General features: G+C 37.6%; 1 protein-coding gene across 5 annotated transcripts in view; it reads left to right on the top strand.

Moving 5' to 3' along the window:
* Positions 1 to 19,408, top strand: part of LOC309509136 (RALY RNA binding protein like) — a gene marked incomplete at its 5' end in the record, with an annotated part of 138,756 nt that overhangs the window by 73,158 nt on the left and 46,190 nt on the right. For 3 of the 5 annotated variants that reach the window (XM_082183698.1, XM_082183700.1, XM_082183699.1), the window contains one exon: positions 6,928 to 7,207. In XM_082183698.1, the coding sequence (XP_082039824.1) occupies positions 6,928 to 7,207 (280 nt within the window). Of the gene's footprint in view, positions 1 to 6,927; positions 7,208 to 19,408 lie in introns of those variants that run through there. The other 2 variants (XM_082183702.1, XM_082183701.1) reach the window with 1 other exon arrangement.

Raw genomic sequence — 19,408 nt, 5'->3', positions numbered from 1 at the left:
ACGCCACATTCCACCGCTCCAGACACGTCGGCGTTCCCGCATTTTTTTTAATCTTGGTTTCTTGAGCATCAAATCATCATATTTGAATGATTTCTGAAGGATCATGTGACACTGAAGACTGGAGTAATGATGCTCAGAATTCAGCTTTGATCACAGGAATAAATTACGTTACAATATATTAAATTACGAAACAGTTACTTTAAATTGTAATAATATTTCACAATATTACTGTTTTTATAAAACCATTTTAAAATCTTGCCGACCCCAAACTTTTGAAATGTGTAGTTATGACTTTTTTTTTTGGACTGCAGATTTTGTTATCTGAGCAGATTGTTGAGATCTGTTGAATCTGCTGAAGTCTTTTTCTCAGGAGAAATATATGAGCAGGAGATGTTGACGTTATTGTGAGCAAAACCCACATGGGATCTTAAGTCATGATGACCTCGAGGTTGAGATCCTACTGTGATCAAATCCAAGAGACATCCGAGGTCTCCTGATGTCCATTTATTCTCATGGCTTTGTAGGAAAAACAACTGAGATAATTATATTTTTCTTTCCTGTGTGCAGAATTGAAAGAAATAAAGTTGGAAGAGAGTGAGAGAAAAATAGGAATGTACAGGTAGTGCAAGTCTATTCACCAAATTGAGCTCTGTCCAGCATAAAAGAGCTTTTTGCTGTATTCATGGCATGATCCCGTGGCCACATTGTGGCTTGGGAAATTACAAGAGGGCATATTTCACTATTCCAATTTCTGTCTCCATGAATGACTGCACACATGAGAGCGCGAGTGTGTCTGCGAGCGTGTCAGAGTGTGTTTGAATGTGTGAGCCTTCAGCCAGCACCATTCCCAGAATGCAGGTAACCTTGGCAACTAATCCTATTTACAGAGTATTGGATTCATTATTCAAGCATTTGGTCCCCATGATAAATACATCTAATCTTCATTTCTAAGTGACATTTGAGAGCTTTAAATTCTAACAGGCGTTTGAAGACGTCGACAAAAAATACTTGTGTTCTGATAAACAACAACCTTGACGTGACACGACTTTTTGTACGTTTTCGGCCTGTTTCAATCCGGACTCAACAGCAGGTTCACATTTAGCTCGATTTCTGGGTTAGTACATTGAGTATTACAGTCAAAATGTAAAAAATGGTTATCAGGAGTGAGCTATTTCAAAAGTGATCAATCTAATTGATGTAAATTACACTGAATAGCACTAAAATAACACTGACACTGCACTACCTGGTGGTTATTTAGCAAATATGTCTCACGTTTGACCTTACCTCTGTGGTAAGGGAAATTCTGGCTTACCCAGCCGGTACTTGACCATCTTTTAATGCTGAAATATAGTAGCTAAATGGTTTTAGAAATGTTAGCAAAATACTTGACCGTTGACATTTAAAAACCCAATTCTTACTCCACCGACAGATACTTCGTCTGGTTTTGTTGGATCAGTGTGTTACCCCTGTCAGAGCTTGTTTTTCTGATTGAACATGCTGAATTAGAATGTCTGAGAATTGACGCGCTGTAATATGGAGACTGTCGGCGCTGGTCTGCATCTGTCGGTGCAGTGTGAATTGGCCTTAACAAGGTATTGTAAAAGCAAGACATTGCGATATCAACATTGATTCGATTTGCAAAATTCACCTCAACCATAACATAGATGAATTCACCCTTGCCAATCATGGCCTCCTAATAATCCCCTTACAATTATTTGGCTCTATCACTCTCTCTCCTCCCCACCTGTAGTTAGTGTGTGGTGAGCAACTGGTGCCGTTATACTGTGGCTGCTGTCACATCCAAGTGGATGCTGCACATGGTGGTGGTTGAGGAGAGATTCCCTGATATGATTGTAAAGCGCTTTGGGTCGGGTGTACAGTAGTACATATGAAAGCACTATATAAATGCCTCATTCATTCATACTGTTTATTGCAAAAGGCTTTCCTGTAGCTCAGTGGTAAGAGCATTGCGTTAACAACGCAAGGTTGTGGGTTTGATCCCAGGGGATTGCACATCAGCCGCGGCGCTACCATTGGGCCCGGGTGGGCCTGGGCCCACCCATTTTAGTTCTGGGCCCACCCATTTTCTACTATGGTTTTGTACGTTTCTTCGTTCGGATCTATTTGCGATCCATTCCATTCTAAACAAACAACGCAGTTTACATGCTTCGTCCTTGTTTCATTATTCATTAAGATAATAATTAATAAATGCACGCATAATTATCAGTGAACTTGATAAATGTTGCAGATATGTTTTGCTATGCACAAACAAATGACTTTCAACTTATGTGTGCAAAATTCAGAATAAAATGAATGCAGCAATTTGTACAAATAGAGAGTCTGTAGGTCTACTATACGTGTTGTAGCCATTAAACAAGCTCATTTAGTTTCATATTTGTTCAAATATTATAATGTTATTTTTTCATCTATGTTGATTATGAAAAGTGAACCGCACGAGTAAGATAGGATGCGCAATATATCGAGAGACATGGCGTGGGTCAGACATGATTTTGACCACTTAATTAAGTTTTGTTTTGTAGAAAGGCTTTTTTGAAGTGAATTTCGTTTTGTATAAATTGTATCTTAATTTTAATTAAAAAAATTATCAACCAATTTCCTGGAACCAAGAAGCAAATATAGTAGACGATATAGGCCTAATCATGGCGTCCGCTTGTGAACTGGAGCGCATCTCATTCTCATCCTAACTTAACGAAACTCAGCGTAGGCCTCACAGACATGAAATATATCTTAAGAAAGCTTGAAATGTCTTTTTAACAATTTAAAACGAAAAGAAATGCTACATAATCAGAGATGTAATCCATGATGTGCATTTCTCTCTATAGGCGCGTTCACTACGGAGATATGGCGATCGTCAACTTCATCTTTACAGCTGTTGTTGCTGTTAATAAACTAAAAATAATAGGCCTATAATTTTACTAAACAATGAATTAAATGAAATTGTAATTGTATTAAAAAAGCAACAAAAAAATCCTGTTTAAGTTTTCTTTTCTTTTTTTTACCTATGATAATTACGCATTAAATTCAGGTAACTTAGGCAACTGAGTCACTGTCCTCAGTGCCCAGAAAAGCGCTGAAACGGAGATGAAGGGCCTTATTTTAACTGGCCCATCCAGTTTTCTGGAGGCCCACCTACAATCAAAATCCTGGCGCCGCTAGTGTTGCACATACCTATGTATAAATGTATAGGATAATGCAATGTGAGTCGCTTTGGATAAAAGCGTCTGCCAAATGCATAAATGTAAATGTAATGCAAAAGATAAATAGATTTACGATAGATATAGGTTTAAATTGAATTTTCACCGCTTTTAAGCTTTTTTTTTTCTTTTTTTTAGCTTGCAAAAATAAACTTCAGTGATCAGAAGTCATTCATTTTCACTGCTGCAATTTATGTACAAACACATACCCCTCCATAATGTTCATTTTTATCTGTCTTTACCAACAATAAATTAAATTTATAATCACATTTTTTAAATCTATGGCCGTTTAGCAGAAGCTGATTTCATCTTTGTTGATCCTGGAACAACATTACAATCAACCAATCAGATTTGAGGGACAAGTTTACAGTTTATGTCAAAGTTAGGAGTTAGGGGCTTCTACATCAGTGTTATTTATCTATCATTTCCCTCAGATTTTAGGGATAATTTATGGGTAGGGATAGGTTTAGGAGTAGGGATATGGTTATAGGATTAAATTTTCGAACAGGAAAATATGTTGACCCAGAAACATGTTTAACTTTGTGCAACTGGTCCTACTCAACCAGCTCTGTGCGGGATTCGAACCGTGTTCTCCGCCGTGGGAGGCGGGCGTGCTAACAAGGACGCTAAAGACCACAGCCGCTAGCGTGCCTCTTGAGGTCAAGGGAGTGAGGTTTACACGCACAGCTCTAACTGGCCTACGTCCATTACACTCACCCACCTCAACCTCACTCCCATCCGGGTCACGGCACCAAATGTAACCGGTCCTACTTGACCCGCTCTGAGTGGGATTCGAACGGGGGTCGCCGGCGTGGGAGGCGCACGTGCTAACAAGGATGCTTAAGGGGTCACTGGTGTGCCTCTTGAAGTCTAGTAATGCCTGAAGTAATGCCTATAGTGACCAACAGTACATTGACCTTCTAACTTCCAGCGATTAAAATCACTGTCAGTGTGAACGACCCATCAGAGTCAAAACTCAACAAATATCAAGTATATATTCGGGCTTCTCAATGTGTCGTATTCGGTCAGCTCGTTTGATTCAGACACGCTGTCTCGCTAGTGCCTCCGTGGAGCTGCGTGTTCATTCTTGCTGTCTTGTGAGAGTAGGTCGTTGACAGCGTGAGAGACAGAACATAATGCATCTCTGTCTCAGACAATAGCAGTCACTGTCTCTGAATGTGTGTGTGTTCGGGAAGGGGAGTTGGATGACACCCAATGGGAGGAACTTGCTGCTGTTCTCTGATGTGAAGACTAACTGTGTGTTCAGTGTGTCATACAGAGACTGCATAAACCTGAGGCCTTCATTTATTCTCTCTCATCCGCACGGCACTCGCTTTCTCGCCTTCACACCAGCATGCTCATATTCTCACATTTATAGACACGAACACAAATAAACACAAACATCTCTCATGAACACAACAGCACTCACTCATATTCTCACATATTCTGTGTGCTGGGCAGCCTGGATGTTAAAAATGATGGTTCTGGGCTGGCACTGACAGCAGGAACAAGTCTGTAGGCCATATATCATAAAACAGCAATTTAATTATTGTTATCGCTCCAGTAGCTGTTCTTTAATCATGATAAGAAAACAATACAGTATCTTATCCTAAAATCTTTATGATGATAAAATGTGAAGGTTGAGTCAGGGACGTAGCATGCATTGCAAGTGCTTTTAGAAAGTTTTTAGAACGTTGGTTTCACTTTTTGGTGGATAATCGTAATATTATAAGAGGTTTTTTTTTTTGTGGCTGCAGTGCTAATGACTAATTTGCATAAAACAATGACTTTAAGAGCATGCAGAAGCATCCTACAGTGGAATAACTGACAAAAGCAGTAATTAAGTTAATTTAATGTATATAGTAAATTTTATAGTATAGTATAGTAGAGTATAGTACTGTAACTGGAAAAATAATGTAAGTAAAAGATCAAGGCTGGTTTAATATACTGTATATTTGAATGCTGTTTATTGCTGATTCTTTCTAGTATAGTATTGTAAACTTAAAGCACATTTAAAAACATCAAAGCTGAACAGGAATAAGAATGAAATACATTAAAATATAAAACAATATATAGAATTCTTAAAACGCCTGTGAGTAAAGATCAAGCGTAGCGTTAGTTCTGGCAGGTCACGTTAGTCAAGCTCGCATCAGCTGACTATCAGCTGATCCACATCTACCTATAGGAATACGACGCCTATCACCGTATACATATATAAGCTGCTTCAGTATTATCAGCAACTATCGCGTTTCTCAGGAGCGAATTACCCTCCTCCATCCCCAGCTCCTCCTCTCGTCAGTCAGGATTTGGCATTCTGATTCCCTTCGAATCAGAATAAATTCTCGAATTATGTCGTACTTTAAAATCTTGAATTAATGATATCTGCAATACATTCATGTTGGTTCTGTTCTGTTTACCCCAAGGGGGGTTATTGCTGCTCTCCCTGCTCTTATCCATGCTAGGCTGCATGGATGCGCAGGGAGTTCTCGCCCAGAACGGAACCATACCGCCAATCCAAATTGTATGCTAATTGTCAATCATATATGACGATAGTGGTCCTGACAGAAATACATTTTCAGCCTAGTTTTAAATGTCAAGTGTCAGATGATTCCATAAACGAGGGGTGGCAACCACCAAAAAAGGCTCTATCCCCCTTAGTTTTTAGACGTGATCATGGGACGTACAATAATGTCATGTCAGAAGATCCTAAAGGTCTACTATTGTAGATGTATAAGAAGATCTTTAAGATAACTTAAGATAAGATAAGATAAGATAAGATAAAAACAAACTACAAAATCTTAACTTGGATCCTAAAAGGGACAGCTAAATTTGGGATGACATGATCATATTTCTTTGCCCTATAGTCAACAGCCTTTCAGTTGCATTTTGGACCATCTGAAAGTGTGAATGAGGAATACCAAAAAAATTGAATTACAATAGTCTAGATGTGAGGTAATTTAACCTTCTCCAATTCTTGGAAAGACACAAATGTTTTAAGTTTAGAATTAATTTGTTATTGATAAAACTATTCTTAACAACATAATTAATTTGCTTGGTTTAAGCTAAATTTTGAGTCCAGAATGACATCAAGGTTTCTTACTAATTCTAATTGAAGGGAAATGAATACCGAGCTCGTTGATTAGACCGCCTCTCAATTACGGGGGACCAAATATCATTATTTCAGTTTTGTCTTTATTAAGTTGGAGAAAGTTATTTGATAACCACCTAGGGATGCACCGATATGAAAATTTGGCCGATACTGATAACTGATATATTGGCCGATAAATCTAAATCCAATATTTGATATAATTTTTGAGAGCCTGATTACAAAACCAAAAGTCTCACCATTAAGTGAAAGTGTCCATGTCCCAAGCACACAATTATACAGTTCTCATTATAATTTCATGTAGCCTATATGACAGCATATTGACTGTGTTTTCCTTTTTTGAAGTGATTCCAATCATATTTCAAGCCATTCAAAACCATCATGGCGAACAGTGCACATCTGAAGTGTCTCAGCTAAGGGAAATAATCCATTATTTATCGGCTTTAATATATCGGCCAAATTTTCAAAGGCCGATAACATTAAAAATGAACATTTATCAGCGAATATTGATATAGTGGCCGATATGTCGTGCATCCCTACAACCACCTTTTTCTGTCCTCAAGACAGTCCAGCAATATATGAGGTGTGGTTGATGTCGTCCCCATCATGTCTCTGCTCCACAGGAGAAGAATGACCGGCAAGAGTCAGACCAGCAATGTCACTAACAAGAACGACCCACGCTCCCTCAACTCACGGGTCTTTATCGGCAACCTCAACACTGCCATTGTGAAGAAGGGCGACATCGAGGTCATCTTCGCCAAGTACGGCAAGATTGTGGGCTGTTCGGTGCACAAGGGTTACGCTTTCGTCCAATACATGAGTGAAAGGAACGCACGGGCGGCCGTGGCAGGCGAGAACACCAGGATTATTGCAGGACAGCCACTGGGTGAGTTGCTTTTTTGCTTTACTAAAGCTGTAGCCGTGCTCAGCAAAGCACTCTTTTTGCTCGGTTCTGCCGGACTGACAGGCGCTCACAGGGGCCCGCGTTGCCTGAGGCGGATTCACAGTGCGTTTGATTTCGCTTTGTGATTCTTGGACATGCAAAGTGTTTTTCAGTGTTTTGACAGTCGATGGGACAGACAAGCGTTGCGCTGCATGTTATTGTGGTGGCGTAAAAGTGACATTGCCTTTACTTGCGGTTTTACTGTAAAGATAAATGCCAGCGGAACAACAAATTTAAAGGTGAAGTGTGTAATTATTTTGATTGCTAAAATATTTCTCCTATCCAAACTTACTGTAATGTGCAGAGAAAACTGTAAGGAAACCATTTGTTGCTTGATTTCCCTGAAATGTGGCCTTGTGGTGTCTTTTAAAAATGCAAGATCATGTAGTTATTTATTTATCTCTAATGTGAAAGACTGAAATCACCTACTTTTCTACTGAAATTTCCTCCTAATTATTGTAAATATAAAGAAATAATTAGCATTGTGCAGGCCAAGCTTAAAAATGACAGACAGACAGACAGACAGACAGACAGACAGACAGACAGACAGACAGACAGACAGACAGATAGATAGATAGATAGATAGATAGATAGATAGATAGATAGATAGACAGACAGACAGACAGACAGACAGACAGACAGACGGATAGATAGATAGATAGATGGATAGACAGACAGATAGACAGACAGACAGACAGACAGATAGATAGATAGATAGATAGATAGATAGATAGATAGATAGATAGATAGATAGATAGATAGATGGATAGATAGATGGATAGACAGACAGACAGACAGACATAGATAGACAGACAGACAGACAGATAGACAGACAGACAGACAGACGGATGGATGGATGGATGGATAGATAGATAGATAGATAGATAGATAGATAGATAGATAGATAGATAGATAGATAGATAGATAGATAGATAGATAGATAGATAGACAGACAGACAGACAGACAGACAGATAGATAAATAGATAGATAGATAGATTAGTGTTGGGGGCGGGGCTGTCTGTTTTCCCAACCAATGGCAGACAGGGAGAGAAAATTAATTATTATTTTTCCCTTTTTGTTTGTTGGCTCAGAAATGATGCACTTCACTTTTCATTAAATTATTTGAAATGCCATTTTGTTATTTGTTTCTCCGAGTTTGATTTCTGAGCTCGTTTAAGCAGCGTGTCTAACTTCGATCTTTTCCAGCGTGTGCAGAATTGTTTGTGTAATCAATAGCCAGTGGACTTTCATTGTCAAATGAGTATAAAATCCTACTATAACACACGCATATCTGTAACCTCCTGGGAGCAGCGGTATTAAAACAGGAGGCCTGACACATTACTTACCTCTCTCTCCCTCCTCATTATACCCTTGACCTGCTTTTAAAAAACGTGGGTTTTAATTTTGCAACGGAAAACATTTTATACATAATGCAAAATATAGCCAGGGGACCCTCATTAGGAATCGCACAGAGGACCTGCTAAGATAAAATTTGCTGGAGGTCAGGCTGTAAACATGTGCGACTGCTCCACAACTGGGGATTTCTGCTAAATGAGGGTTTTATTCGATGTTAAAGTCAATATGAAATCAAAATTGACTGTACTTTCTTAACATGCGTTCCTAGTCCTATTGTGAACGATTTATTAGTCTGAAGACAAAAATGTAGTCGTAATCTTTCATCAAAATTCAATAACTCGCTTGCGAAATGACTATCCTTTCCATCTTAGTTTTCATTCACTCCCCTCCGACTATCTGTCTTTTCAGTATCTAATCAATTCATAATGGATGATAATAAGGCAGTTTCTATTTAATTAAACTGAGTATAAAAAGGCTATTTTAGATCCATACATTTACTTTTTAGTACAAATATTATGTTTTTTTACATTGTGAATATCATCACTGTTACACTTAAAGGTATAGCAGAGGATTTTTTACTTCCGGGTGGATCACCTATACTATTGGTCCTCCTAATTGTCAATCATTCTGGTGAATCAATCAAACTTATTCAAAAAGTGGAGAGGGCGGGTCTTATCTAAAATTCGGAAAGATCCTCCACTATACCTTTAATGTAAATAAGATGCTGTTTGTTGCTATTTATACTTGATGAAAGTATCATACCAGTATTTACACTCAAATGAAAATGGCATCCACACTACCGTTCAAAAGTTATGGGTCAGTAAGGTTTTATAATGTTTTTGAAAGAAGTCTCTTATGCTCACCAATGCTACATTTATTTGATCAAAAATACAGTAAAAACAGTAATATTGTGAAATATTATTACAATTCAAAATAACTGTTTGCTATTTCAATATATTTTAAAGTGTATTTTATTTCTGCGATACAAAGCTGAATTTTCAGTGTCACATGGTCCTTCAGAAATCATTCTAATATGCTGATTTGGTGATCAAGAAACATTTCTTATTATTATTAATGTTGAAAACCGCTGTGATGCTTAATATTGTTGTGCATTTGTTCTTAAGATTTTTTTCCCCAATTTTTTTACATTTTAAACAACATTAAAAATGACTCGACCTACACTTTTGTTCTAATTGGATATCCTTTTTTTTTTTTTTTTTTACTAATAAATGTCACTTTACTGAAGTCAAATTGTAATTTCATGTAGACTTTAATCTGTTTTGCTGTATATATAAAAAAAATAAAATAAAAAAAAATAAAATAAATCTGACATCTAGACACACAGTCTTGCAATCCAAAGCTGCATGCCGGAGTTCAGCGGCATTGAACAGAATGCAAAATTTAGGGGTCTCAAGATGCATTTTCAACATCCAGGCTTGTTGCCAGTTATCCATAAAGTATTATGCAAATTTGTATCAGTGTGATCCGTTGACTACCAATGGCAGTGCAGACAGTGAAGCTCATGTGATCCGATCTGCCTCCTGATATAGTTGGATTCAATCGCAGCCAGTGTGTACACAGAGAGTACAGTCTCTTTTCTATGCAAGGTGTCTCCTGTTTTGAAAGCCTCTTTGCAGCGATTTTTCTTGGGTCTATCTCTTGGTTGTGTCAGCGGCACACACAGGCTGATGTACGATCCCGGTCTCTTTCCTAATCTCCTGGTAGTGCAGGCCCAGCATGTGGAGTAATGTATAAATGCTGATATACTCCTCTGACTGAACAACGAAGGCGAATTCCTTCATTACCGCAGGTCTGCTCTGCAACCAACACCCCCCACCCCCTCAACCTGACCTGGTAATTCCCTAATGGAAACTAGTCGAACGCTGCAGATACCATCACTCTGCTCGGCTGCGATAACACGCGGCTCACTCTCCTTTAGGAGGCACAACTACATCAGAGAGAGAGAGAGAGAGAGAGAGAGCCCGGCAGAAGATGTTACATATTAATGTTACCCAACACTTCGTACCGATAAGCAGCAAGGATGTACAAATACACACACATACATCAATTTTTCTGTACAATGAACTGGACTGCAACGATCTTTGCCATTTTATTCAGGACAAAAACTTTTAGACCTTTTTTTCTTTTCTTCAAAAACCAGTTTAAATCGTTGTGTTACTTTGTGTTGAAAGGTGTCTGTATTGTGTCCTACATATTTAGGCTTTATTATATATAGAGAGAGATATAAACCTTCATACACATTTAAATGAGTTGACATGCTATATTGAAATCATGAATACATATATATATATATACACTACTCACAATAAGTTAGGGATATTGTTATTTACATGAGTGCTATTCCTATTTGGTCTGAATTTTAATGAAATAAGTAAAAGTATCCTTTGATATTACTAATAATGAATGAGAAGAAACACCATTTTCATTAGTGTAATATTTATTACCCCAAAAATGTAGAGAATAACAAGGGTAGCCCCAAATAACAAAAATTGACAATGTCAGTAGCGGGTGTTTCCACCATTTGCCGCAATGACAGCTTGACAGCGACGTCTCATGCTCCTCACTAGCCTCATGATGTTGTCCTGAGGCAGTGCGTTCCACTCTTCCACAAGTGCTGCACGCAGTTCTGCCAGGTCACGTGGGGGTGGGGTACGATCATCTAGTCTCTGCTTCAGCTGGTCCCAAACGTGCTCTATGGGGTTCAGGTCAGGGGGACATTGCTGGCCATACCATATGAGGCACTCCGACTTCCTGAAGTCGAGCTGTGACAATTCTGGCACGATGTGGTGGAGCATTATCATCCATGAACAGAAAGTTGGGGGTGTGCTGGCAGAATTGGGGGATGATGATGGGTTCTATGATGTCTCTGAGGTAAGAACGTGCAGTGACTGAGCCATCTACAATAACCAAATCAGTTTTGCGCTGACTGGTGATGCCTGGCCAGACTGTTACACCTCCTCCACCAAAGCTAACCCTGGGGACCATGTTGACCTCGGCGTATCGCTCACCTCGCCTTCTCCAGCAACACTGACGACCATCATTTCTGTGCAAGGTGACCCGACACTCGTCAGTGTTGCTGGAGAAGGAGAGGTGAGCGATACGCCGAGGTCAACATGGTCCCCAGGGTTAGCTTTGGTGGAGGAGGTGTAACAGTCTGGGCATGAGACGTCACTGTCAAGCTGTCATTGCGGCAAATGGTGGAAACACCCGCTATTGACATTGTCAATTTTTGTTATTTGGGGCTACCCTTGTTATTGTCTACATTTTTGGGGTAATAAATATTACACTAATGAAAATGGTGTTTCTTCTCATTCATTATTAGTATTTATCATTATTATTAATATCAAAGGATACTTTAACTTATTTCATTAAAATTCAGACCAAATAAGAATAGCACTCATTTAAATAACAATATCCCTAACTTATTGTGAGTAGTGTATGTGTATGTGTGTGTGTAATGTATATATGTATATATATATATATATATAATGTGTGTATGTATATATATATATATATATTATAATAGGCCAAAAGTTTGGACACATTACTATTTTTAATATTTTTGAAAGAAGTTTCTTCTGCTCATCAAGCCTGCATTTATTTTTATAAAAAATACAGAAAAAAAAGAGTAATATTGTGATATATTATTAAAATTTAAAATAATTGGTTTTCAATTTATTATAATATATAATATATTTGATGAATAAAAGGTTAAAAATAACTGCATTTATTCAAAATAAAATCTTTACTATCACTTTTTATCAATGTAACTTTTTTTTTTATTTTTTTTTTTTTTTTTTTACTTTTTATTCATCAAAGTATCCTAAAAAAGTATCACAGGTTATGAAAAAATATTAAGCAGCAGAACTGTTTCCAACTTTGATAATGAATCATCATATTAGAATGATTTCTAAAGGATCATGTGATAGACTTGGAGTAATGATCCTGAAAATTCAGCTTTGCATCACAGAAATAAATGATAATTTAAAGGATAATAAATTGAAAACCAATTATTTTAAATTGTAATAATATATCACAATATAAAAAAAAAAAATCAATATTTTTGATCAAATAAATGCAGGCTTGATGAGCAGAAGAAACTTCTTTCAAAAACATTAAAAATAGTAATGTGTCCAATACTGTATATATATTTAGACACAACATGATTACAATATAGCTTGTCATGTCAAGATCCAACTTATTTTAAAAGGACTTTGAACTCATTCAACAGGACATATAATGTGTGTGTAGGTTCATGAAGGACACCGAATGAGAATGTGACAGACGGACTGAGCACCGAAAGAAACAGAAAATGTTAGCTGGCATTCATACGTTCGTGTAGGTGAAACTCCATCTGTGCGTTAACGGCCCCGACAGCGAGAGGAATCTAAAATATTTTCATCACTTTAAAGGTCAAATAAAGGTCATTATTGCTGAAAGCTATTTCTGACATTATTATCAGATTATGTGCAAATCTCAACGCAGAGGGGAAAATAAATTCCTGATTGCCAATTAATTCCACACTCGGGCTCATCTTACTGAACTGACATCTTTTATTAGCGAGGCTGAGACCTGCAGTGACTTTGACTGAGGATTTTGGGTGTGAGCCAGAGATTTAAGACAACCTCCACAAAGCAATTGCTGTTTCTTGCTGTCAATGAATTGATCGCTGTATCTGCCACATTATCAGTAAGTCTGACTCGTGTGAGCAATTTTAGTTTGTTGTAGTATCAAACATAGGGTACAGTGGAATACAGACCACATACATAAGAGTAAAGATGGCACTTTTTTATTGTTATCTCAATCTAAATCCCCATGAGGCAACTCACTCCATGTAAAATAAACAAGCTGGATATCATTTAAAAACATATAGTTCTGTTTATGTGGAGAAAGTTGTTTTTCAGGGGGGAAATAATCCTGAGTGCATCTTTAACACTGCCTGAAACAACTGTAAAAAGACTAGAATTCAGTTCTCCTCTAAAATCATCTTTACCAAAGGAGTGTTCACTTTATAAATGGACTGTGTCAGGCATGTGCTGCCGTACAGAATCTAGGTGGAGAATGTTAGAGAGACATTTCATGCCCTGCCAAGCTTCATCTGTTGTTTCTTTCACTCTCCCTCTTTGTGCACGTGGGATTTCATGAGAGAGAGAGAGAGAGAGACTATGCAGGGATCCACATTCACATCCTGAGAGTACCTAATGTTGTTCATTCCTCCTTTTTCCCTGGGAGATAAAAGTTCATGTTTCACATCCTGATTAATTATACATGGAAGTTTATAAGACTGCTTTTGAAATTCATGTCTTGTTCTCTGAAGCGGACTCATGTCAGAATTCTCTTTTGAGACCTGCACCAACGTATGTATTTATGAAGGGGAGACCGGGGCAAGTTGTCACACGCAGAGGCAGTAAAACAGCAACAACTTTTGTTCCTTTTCACACAAATGATGGTTACAGGGGCAGATTATCGATTAATAAAGGCTAATTTTCACATAGTTCCTAGCGAAATACAATATTATGAGCTCAAAACACTTTTTTCATAGTGCATGATTTTCAGATGATTTGTAGCTCTACTCACCGAACATTTCATTTCTGACCTCCAGCGATACGTACAAATAAAGCAATGCCAGGTTCACATTAATCTGTTTTGATAAAACCGAACACGCTTTTAGCACCCTTGACTGGACATTTCACTTTGAAAGTGTTGCGAGACGTGCAAGAAGCAACATCATTTTGCCCAAATGTCGTTACTGACACATTTTTCCAATGAGGCTGGGTTGTATTTTTCAGAAATGTCAGATTGAGGCACGTGTATTTTCCTTTTTAATGAATTGTTTTCTATTTAATAAGTGTTCGCTTTTTACATTATGCTTAAAAGCCTCTAATAAGTTGTTTAATGGCAGGTTGCACTGTGACAACTTACCCCATTTAAAGGACAAGTTCGGTATTTTACACTTAAAGCCCTGTTTACAGATCGTATCTGATGAAATAGAACGGTTAAGATTAAAATTTGGACACATGCTGCTGTCCCGAGAATTTTAGGTTTATTTCGCTTCCCCCCCCCCCCCCCCCCCACCCCCACAATGGTTGTCTATATGCACTGGAAGATTCCGTCCTAAAAACACATTAAACTTTCGTTTACAAAGACGTGAAACTCACCGAGTGGTCAGGGGGTGTTCACTGATATGTTCCCTCAAAAATCGCTGAAAAAGATGCATTCCAACAGGTTTTATCGTAGTTTTTGTCCAACTCCATTGACTTAATAGGACGTGCTGTGAGACCGCAGCACCTTTACGGTATTACTCCGCCGCTTCTTCTTCTGCTTCTTCTGTGTATTCAATGAAATGCCCGTGGTTTGCTTGCAATTGGCAAAGGTGCATTATCGCCACCAACTGGGCTGGAGTGTCTATTATTCAAGCTCTCAACGGAAGAATCACGGGTGTGACGCGTTTGGCAAAATAGGTCCACAAAAGCGAAATAAACCTAAAATTCTCGGGACAGCAGCATGTGTCCAAATTTTAATCTTAACCGTTCTATTTCATCAGATACGATCTGTAAACAGGGCTTTGAGTGTAAAATACCGAACTTGTCCTTTAATGTGACAACATGCCCCGCTAAAGTTCAGTGAGTATTTAGTTGGATTATCTTGTTTTCCTGGGTAATACGGTCAAAATATTCTCAAGTTTTAAGGTATGTCTAAATTCTTTGCAATACTCTGTCAGTAGCTCCATATGAAATTGATTGAATCCTGTTTGCTAAATTGGCGTATCTAGAGAACTGTAACAACTAAAACAGCACAGACAGCGGAGCCTAAAAACAACAGTTGCGTGCAGGGAGTATTTACAGCTGGAGGGCAAATCTCATTATAATCAGACATTTCCAGAGGTACAGGTACATCACAGCCTCTGTTATTCAGCTACTTTCTGTAAAGAAGCTCTCCTGCTGTCTCATTCCAGGTAAAGCTGTTTCTTACACCGTTGCAATAAAGAATTATAGGAATCTTCCTTATAGTAGGCACATTTCCACACGCTTAAGGGTCTCAAAATTGAGCACAATGAATGAACATAGGTGCATTTGCCATGGCAACCACAGAGAAGCATATAATTACCCCTGTTTTTGTACCTGGTGCCTTCCTACAATGCTCTCTTTTTTAAAGGGAAATAGCAGGTCAGTACAGATCTAGAAATAACAGAATGGCTCATGTGCCAATTTTATTGAAGTTAAAAGTGAATTCAGTAACAGCAAAGTGGATTTTAATGATAGAACAAAACAAGTCCAAGATGTCTGTTTCGTGGGGAGCTGTACATGTAAATTGCAACACTGAGTTTTAGTGGAATACTGTTAGAATTTTTTTGCTTTTTGTCATAACAATGCAAATAAAGCTGAGATGCTGTTTCATAATGAGAGCGTCAGTGCAAATTACTTTCAAAGGTGCACTCAGTAGTTTTACTCATTAAAAAGTTTTACATAAAGAAAAGAATAATAGGCTATTTTATTTTATATATTTATCAATATTAATATATATTGAGCACATTGAGTCTATGCAACCATTCAATTTTGTGGGACTGCGAAACATTCAAAAATAATGATAAAAGCCGATTAAAAAAAAACATGGAAATGCCGTTATTCAGAATTTTCACTGCAAGTCTCTATTGATTTCTGCTGCTGAAACTATAGACACATTTTGCAGTGTGTCTCAGAGGCTGTTGTTTACTTCATACATCCAACAAAGAGCTTCAGTGTTCTGGATTTGTCTTTGAACACTTTGAGCATCCTGTGCAATCTCAGACCAAATATTTCAAGGGTCAGACAGGGCCAGGAAACTGTACAGCATTTTTGTTTTATTATAAAAAACTAAAATCTATATATATATATATATCTTGTCAGATTTTTTTCAAGAGGTTTCCCCTACGGCTATTTAGTGCCAGCAGTGGAACATAAGTATTGATTCTGTTTCTAATACTCAGCCTTTACACAAGACACTAATCCTAGGTTAATAACAGAAACCGAGCAGAGGTTATTTCTTTGAGGAACATGTTGAGAATGATCTGATTGCAGAAATGCTGTGACAGTATCAAAGCGTATAAAACGGATAGTTCAAGCTCTAAATCCAGGTTGTATGCACCATTCGAAGCCGCCGTAAAATTGTTATTTGCAAAATAAATGTTTTAAATAAAATCTAGAAAAAATGTGTGTGTGTGTCCATATGACAACATATGTTTTTACATTGCTTTTACTCATCACAATAAGTTTTTACAGCTGTTTCTTTAAGCTATACAAGATTCAACTCCTTTTTAAGTCAGTTTAATGTAATTTAAGTTGAAATTACTCAAAAATCCAAGTTGATTGTACTTAAAAATTACAGTCTTGTATCATCTTATTAAAGTATATACCGTATGCAACAACGAACACTGCATGAGCCGTGTCCAATTCACAATCAAATGAAGATTCATGAAACAGCTTGAATTAATGGTTTGAATCAGCCACATTCAGTCAGTGAATTAGTGTAGACAGAGCCATAAGTTTTCAGTGTCTGATTCGAAATGAACTGGGAACTGTTACTGTGATTGTAAATGTCATGTTCATGAGACAAGTCTGTTTACTGACTGGTTGTTTATAGGATAGGACATGTAATTGAAGACTATTAACAGACAGTATAACAGCATTTTCATTCAGAAATGCTAGTAAATTTCACAAATAATTACAATAAAAATGGCAAGTAACACATTGAATGAAACATATTTGCAGTAGAAAGACTGATATAATATTTTCTTGTGAAACATACTCCAATAATATTTGTTTTATTTACAACTTCGTTTTTAAAGTGTATTTAAAGTGAAGCTTCAGGAAGGTGTAGCTCAGAAGCTGTCGCATGAACTCAGAAGACTTGGAATATAAGTCTTTTTTCCCCTAAACTTCATTAGAGTTTAATATCCGCTCTAGTGAAAGATGTACTGCAGATATTTACTTAATTCATGAGATGATCTGATGAGTTATGGGGCTGTTAGTCCTGTCCGCCGCGTGTGTTTCCCCCAGGTGAAGAGCTGCTCTCTCCCCAGGCGTGAGGAGGTTGTTCTGTCGGTGGGCTGTTCCTGCTTGTTCCTCTCAGAATCCTTCAGTTCTTTGAGTCTGTGAATATACTGAAGTGAACCGCAGAGCAGATCTCCACACGTCTCCCCAGTGCCGTGTCCGTTCACACATATGTTTGGTGCACATGTGCCAGTAGATGCCTCCAGACCTATTTATGGCTCCATTTAAACCTCATTAGTTTTTTTTTCAAGGCATTGTTTAATGAATACTCATTTTTTGGGGTAATTTTTGTCACATTAAAACAACTTTCCCTATAAACACCAAACAATTTTTTTTATTAATTCACTAAAACCTATGACCTCTAGAAAACTGCAACATAATTGACCATATTGGCTTTTTGGCACATGGACCACCATGCAGGGCCATATGAATGTTTTCATAACAGGAAATGTGGCAATATGGCTAAGGACATCCCATTAAATCTAGTAAAAATGGGGGGAAATATATGATTATAATTTAATAAAATAATTGTTTTCTATTTAAATATACTTTCAAATGTAATTTATTCCTGTGTTGCAAAGCTGAATTTTCAGCATCAATACTGTCACATGATCCTTCAGAAATCATTCTGATGAGTTGCTGCTCAAACATATTTTCTTATTATTATCAATGTTGAAAACAGTTGTGCTGCTTAATAATTTTGTGGAAACCGTGATACATAATTTTTTTAGGATTCTTTAATAAATAGAAAGTTCAAAAGAACAGCATTTTTCATTTATTTAATGTCACTTTTGATCAATTTAATGCAATTTAATGCAACAAACATTTCACTGAACTTTAAGTAACTTATGTTAAGGTATCTTAATATTGTTATTTTGTTTAATGCACTCTCCCATAAAAAATAAAATAAATTTTTTTTTTACTTATGGAGCCCCTGCTATAAACTGGAGACTCATACGTTTTAACAAGGTTCTCTTATGACATCAAGCTGTAAAACCCTTTCCCCTGGTTTCACAGACAAGGCTTAAGCTAGTCCCAAGACTAAAATGCATGTTTGATCTGTTTTAACTGAAATCAACTTACACTGACATATCTTAAAATATATCAGTGCCATTGTTTTGTATAAAAAAATAAAATAAAAAACAGTAAGGTTTTTTTTCTAATGCACATTCATAAAAGCTATTAAATATCCTAATTTAACTAAGGCCTAATCCTGGCTTAATCTAAGCCCTGCCTGTGAAACCAATCCTTTTTTTTCTAATTTAAACCTTGATTTTTAGGACTGTATGCCTTAGCGGCGCCATGCCGGTAAAGAACGTATCAGACCAGCATGTGGTTCCTGGCTGTGGTTTCTGAAGGCTGATGAGCCGCAGTGATGGATGAGGAGCCTCAGGGCAGCAGAAATTCTCCATCGGTACCGCGAGCCAGAGCATGTGTTCCCTGGATGTGGTGTTGAGGACGCTGTACTGCTTAGTTGACTACAAAGAATCTCACGCCCGCAGCTACAGTCAGACTTGGGTTGCTAATGACATCTCCAGAGAGATGCACCTGTAGGAGACAGTTAGCAGGGCCCCGGGATAAAAAACGAATATCTACAGCACACCCGTGATATGAAGCTCATCTTACATGCTCAAGATTTCAACAGTCGCCGACTAACCAATTTAACCGAGTTTATGACACATCTCTGATGTGGTGGGAATTGGAGAAGCTGCTCTAATTTTGAGCTAAGAATGCATG

The sequence above is a fragment of the Leuciscus leuciscus genome (assembly GCF_965113295.1).
Source record: "Leuciscus leuciscus genome assembly, chromosome: 11".
Taxonomy (NCBI): domain Eukaryota; kingdom Metazoa; phylum Chordata; class Actinopteri; order Cypriniformes; family Leuciscidae; genus Leuciscus; species Leuciscus leuciscus.
This window is presented reverse-complemented; position numbering and strand designations above follow the sequence as displayed.